This window comes from Sminthopsis crassicaudata, chromosome 5 (assembly GCF_048593235.1).
Source record: "Sminthopsis crassicaudata isolate SCR6 chromosome 5, ASM4859323v1, whole genome shotgun sequence".
In the NCBI taxonomy this organism is placed as follows: domain Eukaryota; kingdom Metazoa; phylum Chordata; class Mammalia; order Dasyuromorphia; family Dasyuridae; genus Sminthopsis; species Sminthopsis crassicaudata.
Genome location: NC_133621.1, coordinates 143,180,340 through 143,208,058, shown reverse-complemented (window position 1 = coordinate 143,208,058; position 27,719 = coordinate 143,180,340). Strand labels below are relative to the sequence as shown.

The 27,719-nt window shown below is 35.4% G+C and overlaps 1 protein-coding gene across 2 annotated transcripts; it reads right to left on the bottom strand.

Moving 5' to 3' along the window:
* On the bottom strand, positions 1–27,434 carry SYPL1 (synaptophysin like 1). Of its 2 annotated transcripts, none has more exons than XM_074268373.1 (6): positions 27,252–27,434; positions 26,609–26,680; positions 7,392–7,510; positions 6,420–6,624; positions 2,066–2,254; positions 1–1,473 (listed from the first exon to the last, which is right to left on the bottom strand). In XM_074268373.1, exons 2-6 carry the CDS (start codon positions 26,675–26,677, stop codon positions 1,342–1,344), a joined length of 714 nt encoding a protein of 237 aa, XP_074124474.1. In that variant the 5' UTR covers positions 26,678–26,680; positions 27,252–27,434; the 3' UTR covers positions 1–1,341. The 2 variants fall into 2 exon arrangements, with proteins under 2 accessions (XP_074124474.1, XP_074124473.1); XM_074268372.1 differs by lacking the exon at positions 27,252–27,434 and adding an exon at positions 26,963–27,161.
* Between the last annotated feature and the right edge of the window lie 285 nt (positions 27,435–27,719).

Below are 27,719 nucleotides of genomic sequence, written 5' to 3'. Positions count from 1 at the left end.
TCATTTTGCAACTTTTTTTTATTATTAAGTTGGCTGCATAAAAGACATACATTTCTCACATGGACAATTCTTGTCATGAATAAAGGCAACAAAAATGTGGCAACAGTGAGTTGTGCTTCACAAAGTAACAATTTGGAAGAAAAAAAATCTGAATTTCTGTACAATGCAACTATATAGATTAGCAAATAATATGAATGACTTATGCATACTCAGGATACAACCAAATATGTGTACAAAGAAACAGGCACCCATTAATTATGTAGCTCGCTCACTTGTGTTCCTTTGTTTACGACACATACATAATTTTAAAAATCATCCATTTATGTAGCAAGAATGAGAACATTAAGAAAAATGAAATTTGGATCTCGTTTCTTATTTTCATAATATCAGTGCTGAGTTTCCAATAGCAACTTCATTGACTCAACATTTAAATGCATTTTAAAAGTAAAAAAACAAAATTTCTTTTCTCCTCTGAATGGGTTTAAAAAAAAAAAAAAAAAAAAAAAAAAAAAGGAAAAAAAATTCTCCCTATACTTGGATTATCCCATTCTGAAACCAAGTAGCATGAGTAATAGAGGACAAATATTAATAAGACTATGCCTGAAGTTTTCAAAGTGTCTAGGTGAACCATATTTAGAGTATACTTAGTCTATACTTAGTCTATGAAACCAACCAGCATAATGTAAACACTTTGAATTGTAGAATTACCATATTAACTGTATCAAAGAACATTTATACACACTTGAAATTTCCAATCCCCATCCTCAAAACAAATTTTGTACAACTATTAAGTATTGAAGGTTATTTATTTTAAAACCCATCTCTGTATTCAGGAATTTTTGTTTAACATGAACAGTATTTAGATTTAAATTCTGAACTAAACATTTTTTTTGCTATGCTATTTATAATGCAATAAGCCTTTTTTAGACAAAGACAGGTCTTAAGGCATACAAACTGTACAAACTTACAGTAGTGTGTAATTCAAATGCAGTTTCTTTTGAAAAATAGGATAAAACATCCCCTTCCTGAATAAAGATACATATGTTAAAGCTTAAGGGGTAAACACTTTTGCTAGACAAAAAAATTTAGTGAAGAAACTCCACATTTTTATGTATATAATCTCATAATAAAGCCCTAGATCTTTGAGTCTACAAATTGAAACATTTACATCCAGAATTTGTATCTAAGGCACATATTTCATGTAAAAACTAGCAAAATTTTTAATCCATCAATTTATTGCAAACACCATTACTTTTATTAGAAACAAATTGCATTGTCTCTAAAGATGCTGGCAATATGTTGTAGAATAGATTCTTCACACAGTGTAGTTCTCTCCTTTAATTACATTCCTGAAGGAGATGCAACTGTTCCTGCGCCATGGGTAGAAACATTTGATTGACCGTGCAAGCTGGTCTCCTTATATACAAACCAAGCATTTCCTCCCCATAGTATCATGTTCAGAAAACCAAAGATCTATGGGAGAAGAAAAAAAAAAAAAAAAGAATTTAAAATCTCTCCCACCCTCTAAATCCAAGTTAGTTTTCCATGACATTTTAGAGGAATATATCTATTTCCCCACAAAATTCCAAAATACTAGAAATTTAATGTATTTCACAGTGAAGTAAAATTTGACCCCTGAACTCTCTTGAACATATGATTTAAGGAGATAAGCAACTAAAAATCTAGCTCTACATAGAGGAGTATAAGTCTTATGTACCTGGTGAGAAAAGGGGAATCGTGCTGTCAAGTCTTCTTTTCATAGCTATTTTATTTCCGAGTTTTTCTTAGAAAACCTCTTCTTCTTTGTTAATTCTGCCCTCATCTTTTTCCTCTTTCCCATCTACCCAAATATCCAAACTTACATCCAATCTTCAAACCTTGCTTCACTACCTAATTCTAAGGAAAAGTATATTCCCTCCCCCAAAATGTGTCAGAAGCAAATGTGTATTCACATAACTTAATTATCTGAATTAAATATTAAGACTTTAAAAGCGGCTACTCTTCTTAGTTATCTGGTAAACATTTCTAAAAAACATAACACCACCTCTGGAAAAACTATACATACCACAGATACATTCAGAGATCCCATACTGGTTACAGAGTCAAAGTAGCAATGTATTCCCTTTTCACTGCAAAAATCAATCTGACCAATAATATTTTCACCAGTGGTCATCTTAATGTCTGTCAGAGCTTTAGCCCAGGCCGAAGTGCTCACCAACCATAAGAAAGTAGCAATAAGAGTAATAAGGAAGTCCTAAAGAAAAAAAAAAAAATTACTTATATACATAATACATCAGTTAACTCTAATCACACTTTATTTTTTTAAGATCCCATTAAGCAAAGATACTCAGACTTGTCTAAGACAGTTTAAGAACAAAGCTGATCAACCCTATTATTCTCTTAAAATTTGTATATATAATTTCTTATACTTTCAACAGCCTATCAACTAGTATCTGTATTAACTAGCATTTTACTAGATCTTACCTTACCCACTCCCCATCAAATTTTTTCTTAAACAAAGCTCCTTTTCCAAAATTTTGATGATCTCTTCTTAATCCTCATCATTCTCCAACTATCTGCAACATGTGACACTCTTAACCATTCTTACTTCCTCTCTCCTGGTTTAACTCATCATCTCAATCTCTTTACTGGTTCATCAACCACATCACACCCTGGAAATGTGGGTATTCCTTAAGATTGTGTTCTGCTCTTCTCAGTTAAAAATCTTCTTGGTTGTATTAGATATCAACTGCAGATGACTCAATATTTATATATTCAGCCTCAGTTTCTCTGCTGAATTTTAAGTCCTATATGACCAAATACTTACTGGGCTTTTCAAACTAGAATGTCTCAATTCAAACTCATTATGTCTAAAAATAACTTTTGTCCCCCCATCCCAAGTTTTTCTCCCTCCTCCCTAATGCAACTGAAGATGTCTCTATCCTCCTTGTCTCCCTAATTTGTAACCTTGACATGAACTCCTTACTGTCCCTCACCATACATAGCCAAGGAAATCCTGTCATTAATTCTACCTACCTTTACAATATGTTTTGCATCTTGACTACTTCTACTAACACAACTACCAGCTTAGTTCAGATTTTCACTCTCTTCCCACTCCAATCTAACCTATATACTGCTAAAATAATTTTCATTAAATATAGACCCAACTATATGACTCTTATTCAATCAACTCTAGCGCTTTCTAGTGTCTCCTTGACAAAATTTATACTTTTCTGTTTAGCTTTTAAAAATCTACTAAACCTGGCTTCCCCCTTATCTTTTCAGCATCTGTAAATCACTTTGCCTCTGTTCCTCATAGGACATTCCTTATCTCCTCACAGTTCAGTGACTTTGCATTAGCCCTCCCACATACTTGGAATATATTCCCTCCTTACCTCTACTTCAGAGTTCCTCTCTTCCTGTAAGATGCAGCTCAAGTAAAATCTTCTATATGAATCCTTTCATGATTCCCAACTTGCTAGAGTTCTCCTCTCAAATTTCCTTGTATTTAAACTACATTATACCTATTTATAAACTTTATTATTTATGCTGTAAATGCCTTCATTTGTACTTGCAGTTACCCTATTAAAATGTAAGTTCCTTGTACTTGTTTCTTTTTTTTATTTATATATTCTTAAGTCCTAATATTAGTAGAAGTTTAATAAATACTTGCAGTTTAACAGATCAATGACCTTGAGGCACTGCAGGATTTTGAAAAGTCCCCATATCAAAGGATTATGTAACCTCATTATCAAATTAAATTATTTTCAGTGTAATTTTATAATTTGTACTTTATAGTTATTAATGTATGGCAGAATTCTTTTAACTTAAGAAAGTAAAAGAAACATTAGTTTTCAAGAAGAAATTTTACTAAAAGCATGAATAGAATGGTCATGACAATTACAAACCAGGCTTAGAAATAGCCCACAGATGCTACAAAGACTATTTAGAGAATTCTAATTTGCAGTTGCTAGCAAATAAGTACTTAACAAACTTTCTCCTAAATTCTACTTAAGATACAGAAGAATTTTTTAAAATAAGGTAACAGTACATGTGCAAAGATTCTAATGAAATCAGCAAATTGAAGTGACAAAAATATTTTACTTACCATGTGTTTTCTTGTTAGCCATGCAGCAAAAATAAAAATAAAAAATTTTACTGCTTGTTTAACCAACTGCTTCTGTTTTAGCAATTCCAATACCTCCACCTTTTTAAATTCTCTTTTTAAAAAAGGGAGTTTGAAATACTTTCTTTAAATTTAGAATTCCTGAAAGTATCACAGTGTATCACAGGTGGAAGGGGCCTTGGCCTGAAGAGGACATTTAGTCTAACCTATCTATAATGATTTCTGGCCTGTAAAGTTCCTTTCCAGTTCTAAATTTATAGCCAGATAAAACAGATCTTTGCTATAAGATCTCTATAAAGGGACAATTAACTCATGACTTCATGAGATATAGTCCATTCATTTTTGAAAAGTATTTTAATGATTTTATCAAGCCTGCCTCTTAAAGCCAAGTTCCAAAAGGTAAAACATGGATCTCACCAAGTCTCAGTAAAACTTGAGGTTACATTTACCTACCTAGAATATAGAATCTTTAGTTTATCTTCTACATTACAAATATTCCTTATTTAGCTTAAAATTTATTTGTAATATTTTTACACATCGTTTCTTGTTTTAGGGGCATGGGTAGATTGACTTGAAAGGGTGTTGTTCTCTAAGAATCGTAAAAAATATTGTATAGCCGGCAGCATAAAAGCACTTTCTGTTCTCCACTCCCAGAAACTCAGGGCAAATACTATTTTAGGACCTAAGACTAATTTTGGAGTTTGTCAGAAATGCATTTTCTTCCCTTTCTTTTGTGAGCCTATTCTACCTTTTATTCCAACAGATGAGTAAGTCAAGTTTACAGGGTACAATATTTCGGCTTACAGAGCTTTCTTCAGGATATTTAATTTTCTCATAAACGCGGAATTATTCCCTTATACACATTTTTCCTTCTTGACATTTGAAGTTCTTTATCCTGGCCATTTGCAAAATTTTCTAACAATGTAGTGGGGTTTTTCCCCCCTCCTTGAGACAATGTGTGAATTCTGTAAATATACTGTGTATGTTCATAAATTCTAAACAGTTTATATCTTTGTTATTTACTGTTTTAGAGCATTTTCTGGGAGCTCCCTGATCCTTAATTTTTTTTTTCTTCAGCCATATATTCTTCTTTAATTCTATGCTAAAAAGCTAATATCTGAGCTAAACTAATTCCTAATTTCTTTAATAAATTTTCTTGTTTTACTTGTGCTAGAGCTTATTAAGATTTTTCTCTTTCTACCTTTGGTGTTTTAGCTTTCTTTTGTCTATGCCATGGTAAACATTTTATAAGAACTAATAATCTCTGTAGTATGCAGTTGCCCTTCCTGCCCCCATCTAGGGGGCAGATAGACTGTCTCCTCTATGAATCACAATATTTCATGGAAGTTTAAGATACCATGCAAAAACCAACAGTCTCAGTACTGGATGCCATGGTTTTATGAACATATCAAAAAATTCTAATTTATGAAGAGCAAATTATAGATATTCTACATATGGGAGAGATCTACCTAAGTTTGCTATTAGGAAGGACTGGGATCTACTTTTGGGGCTATAGAATTAAGTTTTTTGGTCATGCTTCAAAGTCAAATCCAAATACTTTTGTAGCATCACAAACTTAGAAATATTCATAGATATCATATTAAAAATGTCTGGTAAGACTCCAAAGTTGGGAATTCAAAGATAGATTATCAAAGTCTTAGATGTAATAGAACTACAGGAAAAGTGGGATAGACAGGGAAAAATAGAACTATAAATGCTGCTAAATTTTGACATTCTTGGTATTTAAGCATTAAAAGTATACTATTTTAATAGCCTATTTTTTCTACCTAATAGACCAGGAGTTCTTAAACTATGGCTCGTGGGCCAGATGTGGTGGGCTGAGGACGTTTATGCTGCCAGTTGGGTTATGGCAAATGGGCTGAGGGGCGGAGACACAGTGTGAGTTTTTGTTTTTACTATAGTCCAGTCCTCCCACTGTCGCTCCCTATTTAAAAAGTTTGAGGACCACTGCAATATTTAAAATAAAAGAACTAAAATCTCTCCCTTTGGAATTGAATTATGTTTGCTGTACAGAAAACTGTTCAAAATATTAAGAGTAATCTGGTTACATAATGCAATTTCTAACCTAGTAGAATTTTTATATTGAAAAATTTAAGCTAAATATGTATCAGAGTTTGACTTATACTCCATGATATTTATAAAACAGGAGTCTTAAATATTCCATAAATGAGAACCTATATTTCAAGTCGAATAAACACATTTAGCAATTTTTTTTTACTTTTCTATAAAAAATAATAATAATAATAATAATATTAATGTGAAAATAACTTACGATAAGAGGAATTTTTCGACTATCCCGATATCGGTTCATATAACCAATATAAAGAACAAGTGCACCAATGCAGTATAGGAAGACCAAGACTGCAAATGTAACATAGAACTGGGCAGAAGAAGAGAAATCTCCTATAAGAACATAATCATTCCAAGTTTTATTACACAGAGTGTCATGAGTTGCATGAAGTGAAACCAGATTCAACCTAAAAACAAACAAAAATCATTTAAAAATAATTAGATTCATGTTCATTCATCAAAGGGGGAAGAAGGGAAGGGCTTTAAACACATTTTAATAGGAAGATGTAAAGACAAGAAAAATGCAGGCATACATTGAGGTAACAGCCCAAGCACCTTGTTTGAATATGCATCAATGTTTAATCTAATTCATATCACAGGATCACAAAATGCTAAAGTTAAAAGGGACCTTAAAAATTATCTAATTCAGTCTTATAAACTTTACAGAAGAAGCAACTAAAGAGGGGTGTGACTTGCCAAAAGATGGTCAGTGGCAAGGATGGAACTAAAATTCAGCTCCCCTAGACTGGTGTTCTTTCTTCACCAGAGTATCAGATAAACAAAATAACATTTTTATATGTGGCATATTGAAATAAAATTAGTTGGTAAAAATTTAGTTTAATTAAAGATATATAAGGGAAAGAAATATAGTTTATTTCACACTAATGATAATAAGTTCTGTAATCTATCCTTTTGGGAAATTTTATTTTTCATTTGTTCACTTAAAATAAGACAATTTAACTTCCCAAAGTACAAAGAATATTTGAATCTCAAAGCATTAATTAAAGAGCTAGTAGGTACTAGACACCATACATATAAACACAAAAATGAAGCAAATTTGTAACTGAAAATCTTGTAACTAACATAACCCCCCCCCACCCTCCCCACCACAGGCAGCAAAATATTTTTAAAGAAAATTGAAGATGAAGAAGAGAGAACGGATTAACACATTTACCTGAACGGATAGGCAAAGGCAGCTTCAACTGTCTCATTTTTAAAACCCTGACAGGAAACCAGGAAACTTGTTTTGCCTTTAAAACCTCCACAAGTGGCAAAAGAGAAAATGGAAGCTACCTACATGAAATGAGGACAAAACAAAGAGTTTATTCTTTTAACCTTGAAATCTTAACTATCAGAATAACGGACTAAAGAAAAAAAAATTGGATATGATTATGCCCTGTCATTTCCTAGTTGTGTGACTGAACAAGTCACTTAGCCTTTCCTAAATCTCAGTTTTCTCATATATATAAAATGGACACAGTACATGAACCTTACATTAATAGAAGTTTTGAAGAAAGTCTTTAAAAATTAAGTGACTTGGAAACTAGAGAAAATGGAATGCTTTAAGAGGTTTAAAATGCATATAAGAATTCCCAAATATGAAAAACATTGCAGAGACATTTTAAATCCAACTAATTATTAATACAGTAATCTTTTACAATACTTTGAATTAACAGTGTGCAGAGGTGATTCCTAAACATTTTGTGAAGTCGTAATAAAATCACATGAAAAATTAAATCATAGATCATAGAAGCAAAGGTCATCCAATAAGTAGTAGAATAAGGTCCCCTTATCTCCAAATCCAGCAATCTTTCCAATGCACCATAAGGATTCAAAAGCAATATTGCAACATCAATCTACCTTAACATTCTCCTTGGATGCCTCATTCTGGTATGGAGGTGATGTGAGTGAAGAACACGCCAGTGAGGCACAAGCTCTGGGCTGTCCTACTTGGCCTTTCATAACCTAGACCTTGCCAACCTTTTCCACTCTTCTTACACCTTGCTCCCCACTGTAACTCTTCAATCCAGCGATTGAAATGGCTGTTCTTTAAATCTGTATCTCTCAACTCTGGGCAATTTTTACTGGTGTCCTCCCCCACCTTGACTGGAATGTGCTCCTCATTTTGGTTTACTGACTGATTTTAAGTCCCAGCTACTATGCCATCTACAGGAAGTGTTTCCCAACCCTCTCCTAATTCTAGTGTCGTCCCTCTCAATTATTTCTTATTTATCTGGCAAATAGCTTGTTTGCTTGTCATCTTTCCCTCCCCGCCACTTATAAACTCCTTGAGCTTGTGGATGATCCTCTTTTATCTCCTCTTATATCACCAATGCTTTCATACATGTGTCTAGTGTGCAGTAGATGTTTAATAAAGGTTTACTGACAGGAGCACAGTGAATCTACTATGGATAGTTAAGTCACAGACTTTAGCACAATAATGGTTTCCCCCCAAAGATATGTTTTTTGCTACAAATCAAAAAACCATCTAGTAAGACTGGGAAGGCAAATTATTTGTGTCTACTTAAATAAAGAATAACATATACAGAATAAATCACAGATCTTTTAAAGTTATAACAATAATATAAAAGGGTAGAGGTAAGCAACAAGCATAGCTAAGGTATGGTGCTGAGATTACAAGAAATAGAATTCCTGTCATTCAGTGGCTTACTATCCAATTTGTGAGTTAAGACATATAGGCTTATTATACACATCTATGTAAACAAATGTACATATACATGGTAGCACATTTCAAATGATTACCAGGCCAGTGATCTTCAAACTACTATGATCATGTATTTCCAATACAAGTACAAATGGCAAAGATGTACAATGGCAAAGGATGGCAAAAGACAACAAAAAAGGAAAAAGGCAATTGTAGGAGGGGAGTTACCTTGGTAGAACCAGTTTGTGTGTGTGTGTGTGTGTGTGTGTGTGTGTGTGTGTGTGTGTGTGTGTGTGTGTGTGTCTTCTAACCCAATAATACCACTATTATAATAATAAACACACATGTCCAAAAGAACTAACTTTTAATTGTAAACATGTGGATGTCCACATTAATGTACTATTTGGTGGACCTGTGAACTGGTCCAGACATTCTGAAAAGCAATTTGGAACTATGGTCACAAAAATTATTAAACTATACAGAATCTCTGACCCAGTGATACCACTGCTGGGTATATAACCCAAAGAAATTAAAGAAGAAAAGGACTAAATGGACTAAAAATATTTGCAGAAGAAAGTTATAGTACATGAATGTGAAGGAATATTTCTGTGTCCTAAAAAATTACTTGGGAGAATGATTTTAGAGAAACATAGCAAAAAAGGCCAACAATTCTGAGACTTAAGAACTTTTATCAATGCAGTGAACCAACTACTATTCCAAAGGACTTACAATGCAACAATGCTACTCAATTCCTTTCAAAATTTATAGATATACTTTTTTTGTACATAGCCAATATGGGAATTGGTTCTGCTTGATGTGTATTATTTGTTATAATAGTTCTGGTTTTCTCTTTTCCCAATGGAAGAGGTAGAGAAGGAAATAAATGCTAACTGGGATATGGGTGCTGGGGGAATAGGGAAGGGAAGGTTAAGTGTCATAATTGGGGAACTCACTTATGTCAACCCCCATCCAATAAAAACTACAAAAACGACTATGAGGAAGATCATCTCAAATGAAAGGTACTGGGTAGGGGAAGGGATGCAGTATACCAGGAAATGCTTCTTGAAGAAAGTAGATTAAGAGTCTGATCTTGAAGGAAACCAGGAGACAGAACAGAAGTGGGTGGTAGTGAGATAGAAAGCATTCCACAGATGGAGGCCAGTCAGTAATCAGGTGTTGCTGAATTATAAAGTAGGTAGAAAGGACAAGCACAGTTCTAGGAGAGAATGCTAAGCCCTGGAGTCAGGAAGACATGTTCCTGAGTTCAAATCAGGCCTCCGGCATTTATTAGTTGTGTGCTTCTGAACAAGTCACTTTTTGCGTCAGTTCCTCATCTGTAAAATGAGCTGGAGAAGAAAATGGTAAACCGCTGCATTATCTTTGCCAAGAAAACATCAAAAGAAGCCACAAAGTATTAGACAAGACTGAAAGATGACTGAACAATAGAAAGAAAAGAAATGTAGAATTATATTTGTTTTTAAGAGGTCAAAAGGAGACAGTGGAGTTTATGGAGTAAGGTTAATAGTGAGAAGGTCAGAACTGCCCTTCAAGGAATTTTCTAGGGCTGTGTGGAAGAAGGATCATTGATCTCCCTGCCTCAGATCTTTTTATCTATCAGAACTTATCTCAATTGTCTAAGACAAAGGTAATGAAAGTGGCGGCTACATGTGGTTGGAGAAAAGGGCAAATGCATGAGAAATGTTTTATGAAGGTTGAAATGACAAGACACATCAATAGACTGAGTATGGGGAATATGAGAGGATTATAAGGATTACAAGTAAAGTGAAATGAACAGAACTATTTATAAATTATCTACAACATTAGAAATGAAAACAATTTTTAAAGACTTAAGACCTTGAGCAAAAAATCTTAGTAAATCATGACTCAAAGACAGATGAAAAAGACTACCTCCTAAAACTCAATGGACTGTAGGTACAAAATGAGACTTTTAAATAACCAATACAGATTTGTTGCGCTTAACAATGTTAGGAGAAGGGAAGAGCTCTGTAATATTTTTTTTTGGAAGCAAGAAAAGGACTGTCAATGAAACATTTAAAAAATACACAGAAGAAAGAACTAAGTTGAAGGGGATAAACTGACAGGAAGGACAATATTGGCACTAAATATGTTAAATCAGATATAATAGATGGGAAGGAGATCAAATAAGTAACTAGAAGAGCAGGCACAGGTAAGGTTTCTCTGAGAATAGAACAGAGAGAAAAAAATGGGAGATGAATCAAAGAATTTGGAACAAAAAACTTGTTTTCAAGGAATATGCTTTGTAAATTTATCAACTGTGTTAAATCAAAATTTATCAATAAGATAAACTTTAAAAAGTGGGTACAATGGTACAGTCTAAAGAAAATTAGTTCCCTTATGAATAGAAGTAGAGCATATATATATATATATCACAAAAAATTGAAGTTTACTAGACAGATAGTTTGGGGTCCCTTTTAAATAAGTAACATGCATATAAAGAGGCAAAGGTTAAGAGAAGAAAAACTAAGAAACCCAAGCCCAGTAGATTATAGAAATAAGGATGAGACACAAAGGAAGGGTTTGGAAAGCATATCAAGATATAAAACAAAGAAGCATCACCACTAAGTAAATATTAAGAAAAACATCTTGGGTTTGTTAAGATGGTAGTATGTTAATTAGACATTTAAGGTAAGGGGACTTTGTTAATAATTAGGTAGAAGCTGTTCCAGAGGGCATAGAGGAATAGGGAAAAGGAGAAAAGGAACTGAAAGAACAGGGTTGAATTTGAATTGGCATGAAATTTAGAATTTATATTAGGCTAATGGCAAAAAATAAAGATCTTTGTCTTTTTAAAAGGAATGTGTGTTAATGTTGTTTGTTTCTATTATTTTGCTTTTAAATTTTCTAGCATTTTTAGTCCAAAATTGTTTTAAATGAACTTTTGTACATTTCCAAATTAAGCAACTGTTTTGTTTCTAACACTGTTAGAAATATATTACAAAGGTGAAAGACTAGAGTGTGAATACTATTGCACTGTCAAACTGAAATGGAACTATTTCTCCTCCCCCGCCCCTAGCCAACTTTCTTTCTTATAAAGGGTGATATTTAGAGGGTGGGATGGAGTTACGTGGGAACATGAGGTAGTGTTTTTTGAAAAAGAGTAATAAAAATTGTTTTTAAAAGTATATTTTTCTTCTCTAATTGTTTTTCCTGAAAAAAAAATCAACAATAGATTTTAAATCCATTCATACATATACTTTTCTCCTTTATTCAGCCAGAAATTATTTAATGCTCATTATATTCCATGCACTATGAAAGGATTAAAGAAGGCTATAATCAAATAGCTCTAATTTGTCAGGAAGAGAAAACTAACATACACATTAAAAAAGTACAAGTCACACAAATCTTGTTCTTAATAGTAACCTAAAGTCCTGCTCAAAAGCTGATCCACGAAAACTGATCCAAAGTTCTCATACTTTACCATCAGTTCGTAAGATCTAGCAAGAAGTGATTACCAAGGGGAAAGTTTTGCACATAATCCCCAGGAATAGACTACCCTTTGTAATGAAGGTTAAGCACAAATTCTCATAGCTAGTGGAGGCTACTATATGAAACAAGGCAATCCATAAAACAAAGGAAAACACTTATCATATGCATGCTCTTGACTTTATTCCATCCCTGCTTCCTTTAAATCTTGCCTGACCATAGTTACCCACTATTTCCCAGTTATCTCCACAGCAAGCTTCCCTGCTCTCCAGCTTCTACCTCTCATCCAGACTCAGGTTTTCATTCAATGTGATATAGATCTCTGAGCCATGAACATTAATTTTATTTTTCTAGTGTCTAGAATATAACTTTCCATCTCTGTGCCATGTTTTACCTTTTCTTTTCTCAAACTCTAAGAATATTTCTGGAAAGGTTCAAGGCCTGCCTTTTGCCTTTCTTTGTATCCCTATTGCTTAGGACATAATAGGTGCTTAATAAACACTAGATGACTAATTCTGATTACCTATTCTCAGATTTCCTATTCAAAAACATCCCTCTTTAGTCAACCCCTCTTTTAAGTGTTGGCTTCCTCAATTAGAAGATGAGTATTGCTACCATCTTCTTAGCTTCTGAGTTTCAATTCCTTCCTTTCCTCATCTGTAAACAAAAACACAACTCCCCAGGTTTTTTTTTTTTTGTTTGTTTGTTTTTTTTGTTTTTTTTGTCAAGGAATAGGAAATTGAAGGGATGCCCAGCAATTTGGGAATGGCTGAATAACATAGTTTATACTACTATTCTACAAGAAATGATGAGAAGATTAGATTTCAAAAAACCTGGAAAGACAATGAACTGATGCAGAGTGAAGTGAGCAGACCAGGAGAACATTGTGCACACTAAAGGCAAAATTATGTGATGATCAACTAAGGCAGATTTAGCTCTTCTCAGTAATACAGTGATCCAAAACAATTCAAATATACTTATAATGGAAAATGTCATCCACATCCAAGAAAAGAACTATGGAAACTGAATGAAGATCAAAACATACTAGTTTCATTTTTAAATTTTTTCTTTCTCATGGTTTTCCCCTTTTATCCTGACTTTTCTTTCACATCACGGCTATTGTGGAAATATATTTAAAATGATTGTACATTATAACCTATATTACGATTGTTTGATGCTTTGGGGAGAGGGGGAAGTGAGAGGGAGGAAAAAAACATTTGGAACTCAAAATCTTACAAAAATAAATGCTGAAAATTATCTTTACATGTAATTGGAAAAAATGCTATTCATTCAATTGGGAAAATGCCATTAAATGGAAATAAAATAAATCCTTAGCTCTCTCCTAATGTCAAATACTCTCAACCCCATCATCTTGAAGCTCTTTCTTCCTTTCAAAACTGCTAAACATCTACGAAAAATTGCCCACAGTCAATTTTCACTGCCTTGCCAGTTAGTCCAGTGATCTGGATTCTGTTCCTATTATTACAATGAAACTGTTCTTTCTTTTTAACTACAAACCTGAAATTCCAATTACCTACTGTATACATCAAACAAATGTTCCACTAGAACCTTAAAATCAGCATAACCAAAATCCACAGCATTGACTCTTAAATTATGTTCCTCCTCTTCCTGACTTCTTACATCTGTCCATCATATCATTATTCTTCTGGCCAATCAGTAGCAAAATCACAATCATCTGATTCTTCTCCCTCCTTCACATGTGATACTTGGTTAAATATCACATCTTTATAATTTAGTCTATATACTATTATTATATATTTTAATTAAATACTATTTGCATTATTTCATATTTCTTGCCATCATCCCTATTCAGGACTTCATTACCTCTCACCTATAATACTGCATCTTTACAGAGACAGATCTTCAAATGATTTTGGACTCTGGGGATGCGCCTTTGTACTGTGACAAGCATTTTACTACCCATGCAGAAATCTCCAAGTGCCTACTAACAACACAGAAGACTGCTTTTGGGGGAAGATGACAAAATAACAAGATTTACTAGATATAACCTTCTATATATGATCAAACAATGGATACATATGACTGTAATCTATGTAAATTGTCTAGCAATACCTAGTATATAATTTATAAAGGTTAAAAAAATAACCAGATAGAATGGTAATAAACTTTTAAAATCCCCCTCCTCCCTTGGCAAAGTAGCCCTAAATGACAGATTATTATCTGGCTCAAATGCTCTAGAGAAAGATAGAAAGTGGAAAGACAAGCTAAAAGAGTGAAAACATCTAAAATATTCAGTGGAAGGTGTTAACTGAATGGGGGAGATACCTCCTAAATGCTGGAAGAGGAAAGGAGAGACAATAAAATGGAAAGAAACGTGGTTTCTAAGCTAGAGTATAAAAGTTCAAATCCTTTTATTGTTCAGTTATTTCAGTCATGTGCAATTGGAGATTTTTTTCCCACAGGTACAAAGTGGTTTGCCATTTCCTTCTCCAGCTCACTTTACAGATGAAAAACTTGAGTCAAAAAGGGTTAAGTGATTTGCCTATTAAGTGTCTGTGGTCATATCTGAATTCAAAATCCTCTCTCTGATAATTATTACTGTGTTCATCTTGGACAGATCATTTAAAAATCTAAGAATAAATTCCTATTACTTAGCATTGTGTGTCCTGAGGAAAGGAGTTTTGTAAATCTTAGCTACAATATAAATAATCACTCTCATTTCAAAACTTCTATTCACTTCCCACACTAGCCCCCCCCCCCTTTTTGACTGGACACCTATCAATTCTATTATGACCTGCCAGTAAATAAACTTCCTTTATACCACAATGCAAGTCAGCCCTGCTCTGCAACTAAGCCTGACACAGTATTGGGAAAGTTACTGAAAAAGATTAAGTTGACTTGACCAGAGTTCTGTGAATTATCTATATAATACAGAGACAAGAAGGCCAAGTATTCCTTAACTGAGGCTGGAATTCTATCACACAAAATTGCCTCTCCTTTTTTTTCTAATAACTCTCTTATCCCCTAATTCATAAACCTTAAATCCCTTACCCTTGAATTAAGTACTTCCAGGATCCAGCCACAGCTTAGCCTTTCCAGTTTTATCTCACACTGCTTCTTCTTCACATACTTTTTATCATAGCCATACTTTCTTTCTTTCTTTCTTTCTTTCTTTCTTTCTTTCTTTCTTTCTTTCTTTCTTAGGCAATTGGGGTTAAGTGACTTGCCCAGGGTCACACAGCCAGGAAGTGTTAAGTGTCTGAGACCACATTTGAACTCGGGTCCTCCTGACTTCAGGGCTGGTGCTCTATTCATTGCGCCACCTGGCTGCCCCCACAGCCAGACTTCAGTACTCATTGTTCCTTAAACACTTCCTTAACTTGCTAAGTTTAAGAAATGCTGTGAGTCAAGGCAGAGTTAAAAATGCTCTATCCTCACTCTTCTTATTCCAGCCAGTTCATCCTAACTCAAATGCCACCACTTCTTTGAGTCCTCTAATCATCCTGATTACTTTCCCCTCCCAAGTCAGAGGTGACAGCTTCTAGTGTAGAACTCTTCGAACTTTCACCTAATTTGAATCACAATTTATTATTACATCTTTCTCATTCTTCCCCATTCCAATGAAGTTAATTGACAAAGGGACAGTATTCAATAAATATAAGTTCAATTTAATAGAATTCATTCTCTCAAGTTACATATTATTATACTCCAGTATAATTGGATACTCCCCCTTCAAAGATGAAGGTTGTATTCAGCCCATCCAAGTCTGCCTATCCCCATTCTATACCAAGGTCCCCAAAAGGAGTCTGGTAGTCTTCTCCATATTTATCAGTAGATCACTTTTAAAGATATGTGATTAGAAAAAAAAAACTACAAATACTCAAATATTAAACTAGTATCTTTATTTAATTATATGTACTACGTTAAGTTTTGTGAGATACAAAAAATAAAATAAAATCATAAGGTAAAGCCTCTATTAAATTATTATCTATTTGAGAAAACTAGGCATCAAAAGTTAAACATAATCATATGATAGCCCTCATTAAGATGGCATACAAATTATCAAATGAGCACCAGATGGTGTTGAAGAGTATTTATAAAGATTTACAAAGTACTTTTCTCTACAAACTAGTAAGGGATATAATTGTCCCGAAGTAAAGATGAAAACAAATATAGACAGTCCTGGTCCATTACAGTTTGCAACTAAAAAGATAGGAATAGGAAATGACAAAAGGACAAGACAAGTACATTTGAATTAGACACAGTGGGCCTATCCTGGACTGAAACTGAGTATAGCTTGGAGTCCCTCCCAAGGTAAAAACAAAACTTCTAAGGATTAACAATTATTTACTAAATTATGAATGGGATGAATTATGGAATCAGAGTGAGAAAACCAGAAATCATTGACAGTGTGATGAATTAGAATATTTTAAGGGAAAGGGAGAGAAGGGTCTAAGCAAGATACTCCTAGGAAGCTGAGGTGGGAGCATTAGGTCTTTTATGGGGAATGGGAGTAATCTGTAACAAGAGATCAGGGAAAAAGAAGCATCTGAATTGAGCAAAAAAGGAAAAGGATTTCAATAGGTGTCAATATAGAAGTCCATTCCAAAATGATGGATTCCAAATTCAAGTGAAATTAGTTCATATTTGTTTGTTTTTTGACATTGCTTAAGAAGAATAAAGTAAAATGGTATGGAAAAACATGTGAAAGGCCTAAGTCCTGGTTCAGGTGAAATGTTTGGCATTTTTACAAGTAATATCTCAACTGCTAAAGGATGTTTGAGCTGAAGAATATACCTAAGAAATATTTTGTGATTGAATGAAGATTATGGGAAGGAGAGACAACAGAGGAGGACAATTATAATCATCCAGACAAGAAGAAATCAAAGCCCAAACTAGAATGCTAACTGTGAATGAAGAGGTGAATAGATTTAAACAGAAAGACTAATGATTCTAAGAAGGTCTACAAAAGAGTGAGGAATGTTACAGAAAAAGGGATGCAAACTAATAACATACATTAGTTATTAGGGTTTCAAGGAGCAAAATAAAATTCCAGATTTCAAAATCTAGTATTTATTTGTCTCAAATGATAATTTATATAAAATTCTTCAGAGATTTTTTTAAAAACACCTAGGAAATGCAATACAATTCTCTCTTCCACATCACCAGGGTTAAGGGTGGTGTCCCCTGTATCTAGAAAATCATGTAAAAAATTTTGGCCCTCTACTAGAGAAGTTTTAAATATTATAGTAAAAGATAAACTATGTTGATATTATATACTACTATACATATGTTTTTGTATTTCTGAGTTCTTAAACTTTTTCTCTGTCTATTGGCCTTCCTGTATTGTCTGCAGCTTCTGCAAAACGCCCACAAATTCCCATTTAATTTCTTATGCTGACCCATAATATAGCAAACTGCAATGGGGAAAATTGAAATGTATAAAGGACCTATAGAAAGATTTTTTTTATTTATGTCATACTGGACATAAATGTGACCTTGGAGAGAAAATGATAGCAGTTTCTTTGACTTAATATGTATGGCTTAAATAAAGGCATGGATTTCATACTTTTCAAATTTTCAGAAGGCAATGCTAAAGATAGCTAACACACTGATTATAATCAAAATCTCAAAGATCTCCAGACCAGAACATTAAAAAAGGAAAAAAAAAAAAAAAATGTCAAGTAAGATTAACTGAAACTACTGAAAAAATATAAAGCTATACTCTGGTGCTTCTTTTGTGACAGCACAATTATCCTAGAACTAGATTCTCAAGGAAGCACAGGCTGTGAAAAACAAAGTAGAAAGGACAATAAATTCTGACTGTTTTTGGAGAAACAACCCAGCTAATTCACAAGGAGGCTTATCACCATTAGAATGTCCAGTAAGTAGGTGAATTCCTTGGCCATGGCAATGCATTTAAATAAATCTGAAATATCCCATAGGTCCTAAGGACCCTTTTTTGAATCTACAATGACAATGTAGAATAACATGTGCTAAGATGTAGTTTTTGAATATTAACAACTGATAGGCACTTAACATGGGATCTTTGTTTAGTGATACATGGACATACAACAAAAAGAACAGATCAATCTGGGTATTTTCATTACAAATAGAACTAGAAAACAAATGAAGTTATAAAATATCAAGCGATGGCTCACTAATTCTCCTCAGATAGGACAAATAAAGGAGATAGCATTTAGTTTCAGAAATATTTCATAAGTGTAAGCACTCATATCACCTTGTAGATTCACTGCATGAAGACAAGAAATTTTATGAAGAATTCTAAATTAAATCCATTTATATATGTGTGCATATATACACTTTAATTATCAATGACATAAGCAAAAGTAATCATGAGGTAGGGTCAACAAAATTGATAGAAAAAAAATGCAAGATTACACTTGAAGAGAAAAGATGTCAAACACAGTTATAGACTGCACAGGACTGACATAACCAGTTAAGACCAGATGCAGATTAGAGAGTAATGGAGCAATATTTAACAAATCAAATATACAATAAAATAATAATAATAATAAATATGTGGTTTTCTAAGACTGCAGGGATCTTATATTCAGTTTAGCGACTTATTTCTATTTCTGAATGACACTTAGCAGAAGCAGTATAAAATTCAAAGCTAGCCAAACTCAAGTGCTAAATTTAACTCCAAATTTAAAAACTAAAAGAATTATTAGGGAGATTTAAAAATGGGAAATGGTCTTGTTTTCACTTTTTCATTTGTTGGATTGTTTATTCTATTCTCTCTCTTTTTAAAGCTTTTTATTTTCAAAACATGCACGGGTAATTTTTCAACAATGACCCTTACACAGCCTTGAGTTTCAGATTTTCCCCTCTGCTACATGGCAAGCAATCCAATATATGTTATAGATCTTAAAATATGTTATATCCAGTATGTGTAAACCTATTTATACAATTTTCTTGCTGCACAAGAAAAATCAGATCAAGAAGGAAAGTAAATGAGTAAGAAAACAAAATGCAAGCTAACAACAAAAAACGAGAATGTTATGCTGTAATCCACACTCAGTTCTCATAGTCTCTCTCTGGGTTGTAGATGGTTCTCTTCGTCACAAGATCATTGGAACTGGCATCAATCATCTCATTGTTGAAGAGAGCCATGTCTATCAGAATTTGCCATGTGTAATGATCTCCTGGTTCTGCTCATTTCACTTAGAATCAGTTCATGTTAAGACTTAACCAGGCCTCTCTGAAATCATCCTGCTGATTGTTTCTTATAGAACAATAATATTCCATAGCATTCATATACCATACTTATTCAGCCATTCTCCAATTGATGGGCATCCACTCAGTTTCTAGTTTCTTGCCACAAACATTTTTGCACGTATGGGTCCTTTCCCCTTTTTTAATGATCTTTAGGATACAGACCCAGTAAAGACACTGATGGATCAAAGGGTATGTACAGTGTGATAGCTCTTTGAGTTTAGTTCCAAATAGCTCTCCAGAATGGCTGGATCCGTTTCACAGTTCCACCAACAATGTATTAATGTCCCAGTGGGAAATGGTTTTGTAAATAAACCATAAATAAATACTATCATCATTTCCTTAGGAAATTTATTATTAGCCAAAAATTGAAGTTCTTTTGGAGAATGGCTAAACAAGTTTCTGAGTATGAACATAGTGGAATATTATGCCATTAGAAATTTTAAAATGGACAATTTCAGAGGAAGTTGGGAAAATCTTTATGAACTGATTCAAAGTGAACAAGGGCTAGGTGCAAAATTTATATATTGGCATTAAAGAAAAAAAACTTTAGAACCCTGATCAATGTAATGTCCAAAACAAGTCACTTTCCTCTTGACATAAGGGCTAATGAATTTTAAGAGAGACATACTTTGGGAGATGGCTAATACAGAACTGTTTTGCTTTTTAGAATTTGCACAATGGAGATGAAGAGACATTAACAGGAGATGAATAATAATTTTAAAATAATTTCTTGAAAACTTTTTGCCTTCAATTCAGTTTCTTGAATTTCTTAATAGGGAACCTGATAAGAATTTCGAAATGACTAAAAGCTTTTTAAATAAAAATCTTCAACTATTATTTACCAAAGTAGTAAAAGTATAGCTTTTAAGTTTGAAGAATATTAGTCTGGCAGCAAAATATAGAATGGATTCAGAAAGACAACTGAAGAAGATCAATTCAGAAATTTCGGAAAATGTAGGTCCAAATGATGAGGATATAGGTATATTAGCAGGGAAATGGAGGGTGATTCATAAAAGACATCTATTAAATACCTCTTGTTATTGTATTTTGTGCCAGATGTTATATGATCAATATAGAAAATTGATTGCATCTAAAAATTGAGATCCCATGGAAGGAAATTCTTATTACATATCTGCCTAATATGTTACATATTTTAAAAACCTTCAGAAATAATACCTCAAATTTTCTTGAAAGTAAATATAAATTTTCTTGAAACTAAATATATTTCCTTAGGGCAGAAGTTCTTAACCATTTTTTTTTCTGTCATGGACCTATAGTCTAGTGAAGCCTATATCTCAAAATGTTTTTAAATGCACAAAATAAAATACATAGAATTACAAAGAAAACCAAATGTTGAAATAGTTATAACTTTCTCTGAACATCAAGTTCCCTATTCCCTGGTTAAGAACCTCTTGCCTTTAGGTGTTCTAAGATTCTCCCCAGTACACATTTTATATCATGCTTCTTAAATTTACCCCTAAACTGAGTTAACTAATATGGTATAGCAGAAAGATTTTGGCATTTGAAAAAAGTGAACTAAAATTAAAATTCCCATCTTTTACACTAGCTGTAATACTGAAAACAAAACAAAACAAAACAAAACATTTACTCTTGTCTCTGGGTTCCCCTCATACAAAAATGGAGATAACTTGTTTTACTACCCGTGTCATAATGTGTTTATGATTAAATGAGAATACATTGAGAGAACTCTGGAAACCTTAAAGCCCCATGTAAATGTAAACTATGATTATTTTACTTGAATTTCTGGATTAATAGTGACAATAACAGTGCTAAAACATTAGCAATTATAATGCAAAATCTTCCAAAGGTCTTCTCTCCAAATGCTGTTGGCAATTTTCTTTTTAAGCCGGTTTGTGTGTTTTTGCGTGGCTACATGTTTTTTTGGAAGTGATTTTTAATGTCAGACTAATAATAAGCTGGGTATATAGTACTAGTTTTTGTCATAATGCCCACAGATTTGCTTTATTTGTCCCCTATTTCCTGAGAGGATTTGGGAACTCTTGAATCTGGGACATACTATTTAGATGGGAGTTTAGTAGTTATACTATGAAATATAACATGGCAATTAATAGCTATATTTTGAAGATGATAATTTTCTATTTACTATTACTGTCCAAAAGTGCGGATGATTCCTCAATTTCTATATCCAATGGACTTTTCTCAGGCACTCTTTTCTCTTTCTATTGTCTTTCATTTGGGAAAATCTGGGACTTGAGTTGTGTTTTCATTTATGATTTCTTCAAAGTATAGTTCTGAAAAAAAGTTGGTTTAAAATAAAATGATTCAAAGATGGGCTCTCCAGATCATCCCAGTGTTTCCAACAGAACTATTTAACTAAGCCTTTAAATCCAAATCATTGGCTTTCATGGCTAAAGAGAGTCCCCAGTCTTAAAACTCCAAAGCTCAGAGTTTAGGAATCTAAGGCTGAGTGAGTGTAAATAGCAATTGCTTTCAGTTCTGGCCAGCAAGTTTTCAGGTTCTTAAAAAGATATTTTTTGTGATAGTAAATTAGGCCATCTTCAGTATCTAGTCCTCGGTAATAGAATGGGTTTGGTCTTATGGGAGCTGAAACCTGGCAAAGACCTTAAATTACAAAGGCCAAGGTCATCCACTACATTCCAGGCCAAGGCCAGTAGTCCTGAATTTTGTCTGGCCACTGGACTTCTATGACTAAAGATGGGAGTGAGATTGAAGATTACATAGCTATGTCTCACTTAAAAGCAAGTCAAGGAAACTAATCTTAAAGATGTCACTGGTCCTCTATGAGAGCAAAGGATAAGCAATAAACTCAAACTATGGGGGTTGGATTAGATGACTTCCATTTTAAAAAAATCTTTACACCTCTAACTCTAAGATCTTATTATCTAATCAGCAAGAAAAAGATTTAGAAAATACCTCAGCAGAAATGTTTTTGAAATATAATAACTGGTTTTTAATAAAAACTGAATTCACACATATATTCAGAAAGTAAAACTCCCTAGCATTTCTGGTACCCAAAGTCACTATAAGCATTTTCATATTCTTTTAATATATTACAAATAGATTATGAGGATTGTCTCCAAAGAGTGAGTTTTTAGAAATACTAAAGCTTTATAACCTGTCTTTTAATCTTAATTTTAAAAAATGAAAATGGAAAAGCACAACATTTAATTATTACTATGGGAAAATCTACCCATTTCTAGTTATTATCAAAAATAAAGGCTAAAAATCACAATCTCAACTTTTATTTCTGAGGGGAAATATTTCAAATGTCAATGGTCAGTTATACTGGTTTGAGTCTAAGTGACCTAAAAACAAATTCCCACCTTTTTTTAGTTCTTTGTGCACCTCCCTCTTTTTCCCAGCTGTCTAAAAATCTAAATTGTGCAGTTAAAATACAAAAGATATTTAATATTTCAATCTATTTGTATATACTAACTCAAAAACTGGATCCTCTTCTAGACAACTGTCTTTTAGAAAATAAAAATAGTACAACTGTTTCCAAATCCCAAATTTATGAAGAGGCAAGTCTGAGAGTTTTATATAAAAATGATCCTAATGAAAAATTGGCTAATTACACAAAATGGTTAGAAGTCTTATTTTCAATCTGATAAAAACACTTAGGAAGCTGTATAAAAAAAGTCTCTTATGCTGAAATTTGGCCCTTCAAAAGCTTAAAGACACTGAACAAATTAAAATAATGCTCTTAAGGCTGCCAATATTTTGTGGAATACTAAATTATAGAATATCAGTAGTAGTTTATTGTCCATCTCCAAAAATATTAAACACATTTTAGCTTTATCATAACACAAGATGAAAAAACAATAGGACTCCATTTACATATTATGATCTAATACCTTGTTTTAAGAGCTCACTTAACCTCTTCAAATTTCAGATTCCTAATTTGAAACAGTGAAATATTATACATGCCTCAGATATATGTTGCAAAACACTAAAGAACTACACATTTAAAAAAATATATGCACACACATATACAAACATAGTTATTCATATTCATTATCCTAGAGATACTATAAAGTACAGCAAAATTTTCTAACAAAGGGAGGTGGGTCAAGATAGGAAGTTGTATACTGTATTTGTTCAGTCAGACACAAAAGTTCTAGGTGCTTGGGATAAAGGAGTTGTATGACAGCTCAAATAGAGTACTACCTAAGCATTAAGCTTAATAATAATAAACACTCTTGAAGGGGTATGTGCAAAACGGCTGCTTTTATTACTTTGCAATTGAAAGCACATCTCTATCTCCCCAAAGCAATAGGCATTTGAAAGGGACTGGCAAATAATTAAACAGTGTATTAAATAATAAAAAAAAAAACAGTCTTCCCATAAAAATTCAAACAGTTGTAATAAAATTCTTCTAAGGATTTCATCCACTTAGGTAACTTGAGAAAGATTGTTTCCACTGACAATAATACAGCCAACCCAAAGCATACTTAAAGAAGCAGTGGAGTGGAGTCAATTCTAGTCAACAGTGAAAGAATCCAAACTTGAATCCTGGCTTTGCCATTTACATCTAAGTGACCTATACCAAGTCACAACTTCTTTGGGTCTCTTGCTCCTCTCTTCCACAAAATTAGGGAGAGGGCGAGTTTGGAATATAAGACTCCCTGCCCCCAGCACTTTCAAGCACTTAATTTATATATGACCTTACTTACTATTGGTCCTACAATAGGTACTCTAAAATTGTTCATTTTACAAATTATAATGCTTATAAAACTTCTAGGAATCATGATTTTAGTAATTACTAATAAGTCTAAGTACAAATAATAACAGCTATTTCCTTATCTGTAAAACCTAGAAATGATTTGGAGCAAATTGATTCTATTTAGTATAACCATTATTTAACAGGTTAATCAAAAAAGGCAGTGTGGTATAATGAGAAAAACATCAAACTTGGAAGTCTGAAGCATTTCTTCTAATATCAAAAATTAAATATGTAACCTTGGCCAAGTCATTTCATTTCTCTGGGTATTTCCTCATCTGTAAAACCAAAGAATTTGAAGAAAATCTGTAAGGTCCCTTTTAGCTTAAAAAAAAAAAAAAAGTACTGTAGGTTTTTTTTGTTTTTTGTTTTTTAATTTTACATTAGATAAGCCTACTTAATTAACAGTCTGTGAGATTTTCCCCTTTTATTTTGGTATCAAGTGCTCTTCCCCCACCCCACCCCCCCTCCAAAAGCTGAGTTCAGTATTAAACACTAGGGGCAACCACATGGCCCGGCCTAGGAACATGGATCAAAGGAGTTCAAACTTGACTTCACACCGGCTAGCAGCGTGACCTCGGGGCAAGTCACTTACAACCTTCACCGAACACCAAAAAACCAAAGCGCTAACCACAACGTCAAAAGGCCAGCTCCCCAACGCTCACATCTTGTTTTCAAATTTCCTGAAAAACTCACTTTCACTAGCCTTTATACTTAAGTTTTTGTTTTGGAAAAAAAGAAAAATAATTTGGTGGATTACTTAAAAACAGCAAACATCTGCAGTAATCTATGATCTTCCTTCCTCTCGGTTTCATAGACAAATAGCTTTTCCAAACCAGCGCCGTTCTTAGTATTTTAGAAGCCCAATGACAGTAAATCGTTCAACGTGAACTCAAAACGCTGTGTTTCTTGGCATAATTTTAGTTTTCCTAACACTCACAAAAGCACTCAGATAGTGGAGGCAGCGCTCCTCAGTGCTCATCACCTTAGACCACAATAACACAAAGAATTGTTATGTAAACGTTATCTACACCACACTTATCCCACTGGTTACAAGAAGATGCTATCTGTAAATCAGCCTTGAAAAAAAAAAATCACACATTATTCCCAACTTTCTTTGGTGTCCAGCAATCTTCTTGCGTGTCAGGAAATTTGCAACGTCAAAACAGGGCAGTCTAAAAAATGAAAGCCGGAGGGAGTCCGAAAAGGCGGAGAAAAGCCGCGGTACTCCACACACACACACACACGCACACACACACACTCGATCAGCTCATCTAAGTAGTAATAAATCACAAGTCCTAGAGAAGCATAAAAGCGCACTTAGACCAAAACTTATTATTTCAAGTTTTCAGCTTTAATGGTTCAATATTGCACTATGGGGCACTCAGAATGATCCCCAAATTCTTAATGAAGTGCTTTATTAAATGCGGGGTGCATTTGTTAAAAAATACAAGGTATTTCAAAGTCTTAATGCAATAATTAAAAAGAAAAACCCTGTGTTTAGAACATCGCCTCTATGAAAACTAATGTAAGATTTCACAAACAATGGAAAGTGAATGGGCTCCGTCACTTTTGTGTTTGCTTCACGAAAGAATTTATTTCCAAGGCTAGTTCGGCTCCACTCTAGAGCGGCTTATCAAAAAAAAGAAGTTTGGTTCCGCCCCCTCCCCCCAAACCGCCAAACTTTTAGGCGCTTAACAAGTTCTTCGGACCTTGAAGCAGGTTTCTTAAGCTCGAGTTCTACCTGGATTCATAATTTCCGGGCGGTTGGGGAGTGGGGGATTCGGGAATGGAAGTATAAAGGATAGGGGCTTTCGGTTAGACCACGAAAGGTAGCATTCTCTTTCCCCTCCAAACGCCGCCCCCGGCCCTCAGGTGAAGTTCTGGGGCTCGGGAAGGGAAGGTACGTGGGCAAAGAGGGGCGCTCCTCGGTGCGGGGCTCATGGGGCCGCGCTCGGGCGCCGCCACACAGCGCAGCCGCCTCGTGAGGCCCTTTGACAGCCGCATCCGCCCCAGTCCCGGGGGCCCCGGAGGCCTTTTCCTGCTCCCCCCACCCCCTTCCCCCGCACCTCCAGCTCTGCTCTGCAGCAGGGGCGGGGCACCGGCCGGGCCTGCCAGGCCAGACACGGGCGGCCGAAGCCTCTCCACTCCGCCCCCACCCTCCTCCCCTAGGCCTCCAAAGCGGCAGGGTCGGGCCGGCGGGCCTTCTCTCCAGCCTCCCTCCCTCCATCTCAGTCTCCCCGCCCGAGGTGGGGGGGTGGGGAGCCGACGGCGACCACCAGCCCCCGGGGCTGGGCCCACAGTTCCCACTCACCCACTGGAGAATCTTGATGAAGCCGAGTGGCTCCTTAAGCGGGTTGAAATTAATCTGGAGGCCCGACATCCTCTGAGGGAAGGAGGGAAAGAGGGCGAGAGTCAGGGCGGCCGGTCGGCAAGGGTCGGAGCCAGACCCAGGCGGCCCAGCGCTGGAGGGAAGGAAGGAGGGAGGGCAGGAGGGAGGGTCGGGCGGGCCGAGCGAGTCTCCGGGAGGCGGGGAAGGGCAGGGCGGGGACGCCCTGAGGTGGGGCCTGGGAGACGGTTAAGCCGGGCTAAGCCCGGAGAGGAGGCGGGGCAAGGGCGGGGAGAAGGGAAGGGAAGGAGGAGGAACGGCTCCTCCTCGGCTCTGCACCTGGCCGAGCCGGCTGATCCTCTGGCGAACCCTATAGCTCATATCCGAGGCCATCTTGAGTGTACTAACCCCCCCTCCCCCTCCCCAATCCTGCCCCCTAAACGAGCCGCCCGAACCGGGCTCCCGCCCTGGGTCCGCGCGCGCCCTGCTCTGCCTCCAGCGCCGCGCGCCCAGCACTCTCCCTTCCGGCGGCGCTGCGCGGCTCACAAAGGCCTGGCGGGGGCGGGGGCGCGCGGCGCGGGGGGGAGGGGGCGGGGAGGAAAGGCATCGGGTGGGGGAGGGGTGGCACCTGTTCTCCCCGGTCTCGGAGGGGTTCCGTGCGCTCCGCCTAGCTGCTTAAGCTCCTCGGGAATAGGATCCCGGCCAGTCGATCGAGCGGCCACTACGGGTGCGAACGTGCTTCCTGTGCGCCGACCTGCCCCTCTTAAGTTTCACCGAACACACGAACTCTGCCCTTCACCCTCCAACACCCATACATACACACGTGTCTTAAATCGGCGCGACCCTCCCCTCTCTTCTGGGCTTGCCTAGGGGCGACCCGACTTCCGCAGCATTTGTGCTCCATATGTTCGGAGTCAGATCTGCACATTTAAAATTAGAATCGCGTTAGGGCATGTGCTAAAGTAAGCATGGAAAATGTTTGCTCACCCTATGATAGGTAAACATTTATTAATCACCTATTGTATGCGATATATAGTATATATGTATTTAATAAATGCTTGTGGACAGATTGATTAAAAAACTCCGAGTTATGTCT

Excerpts from the sequence above, each read along its gene's own strand:
- SYPL1 (XM_074268372.1), bottom strand. The coding sequence starts at position 27,016 with ATGGCCTCGGATATGAGCTATAGGGTTCGCCAGAGGATCAGCCGGCTC. Across the intron at positions 26,681-26,962 it reads GGATCAGCCGGCTCGGCCAG|AGGATGTCGGGCCTCCAGAT; the intron begins GTGCAGAGCCGA and ends TCCTTCCCTCAG. Across the intron at positions 7,511-26,608 it reads TCATCAAGATTCTCCAGTGG|GTAGCTTCCATTTTCTCTTT; the intron begins GTGAGTGGGAAC and ends CATTTCATGTAG.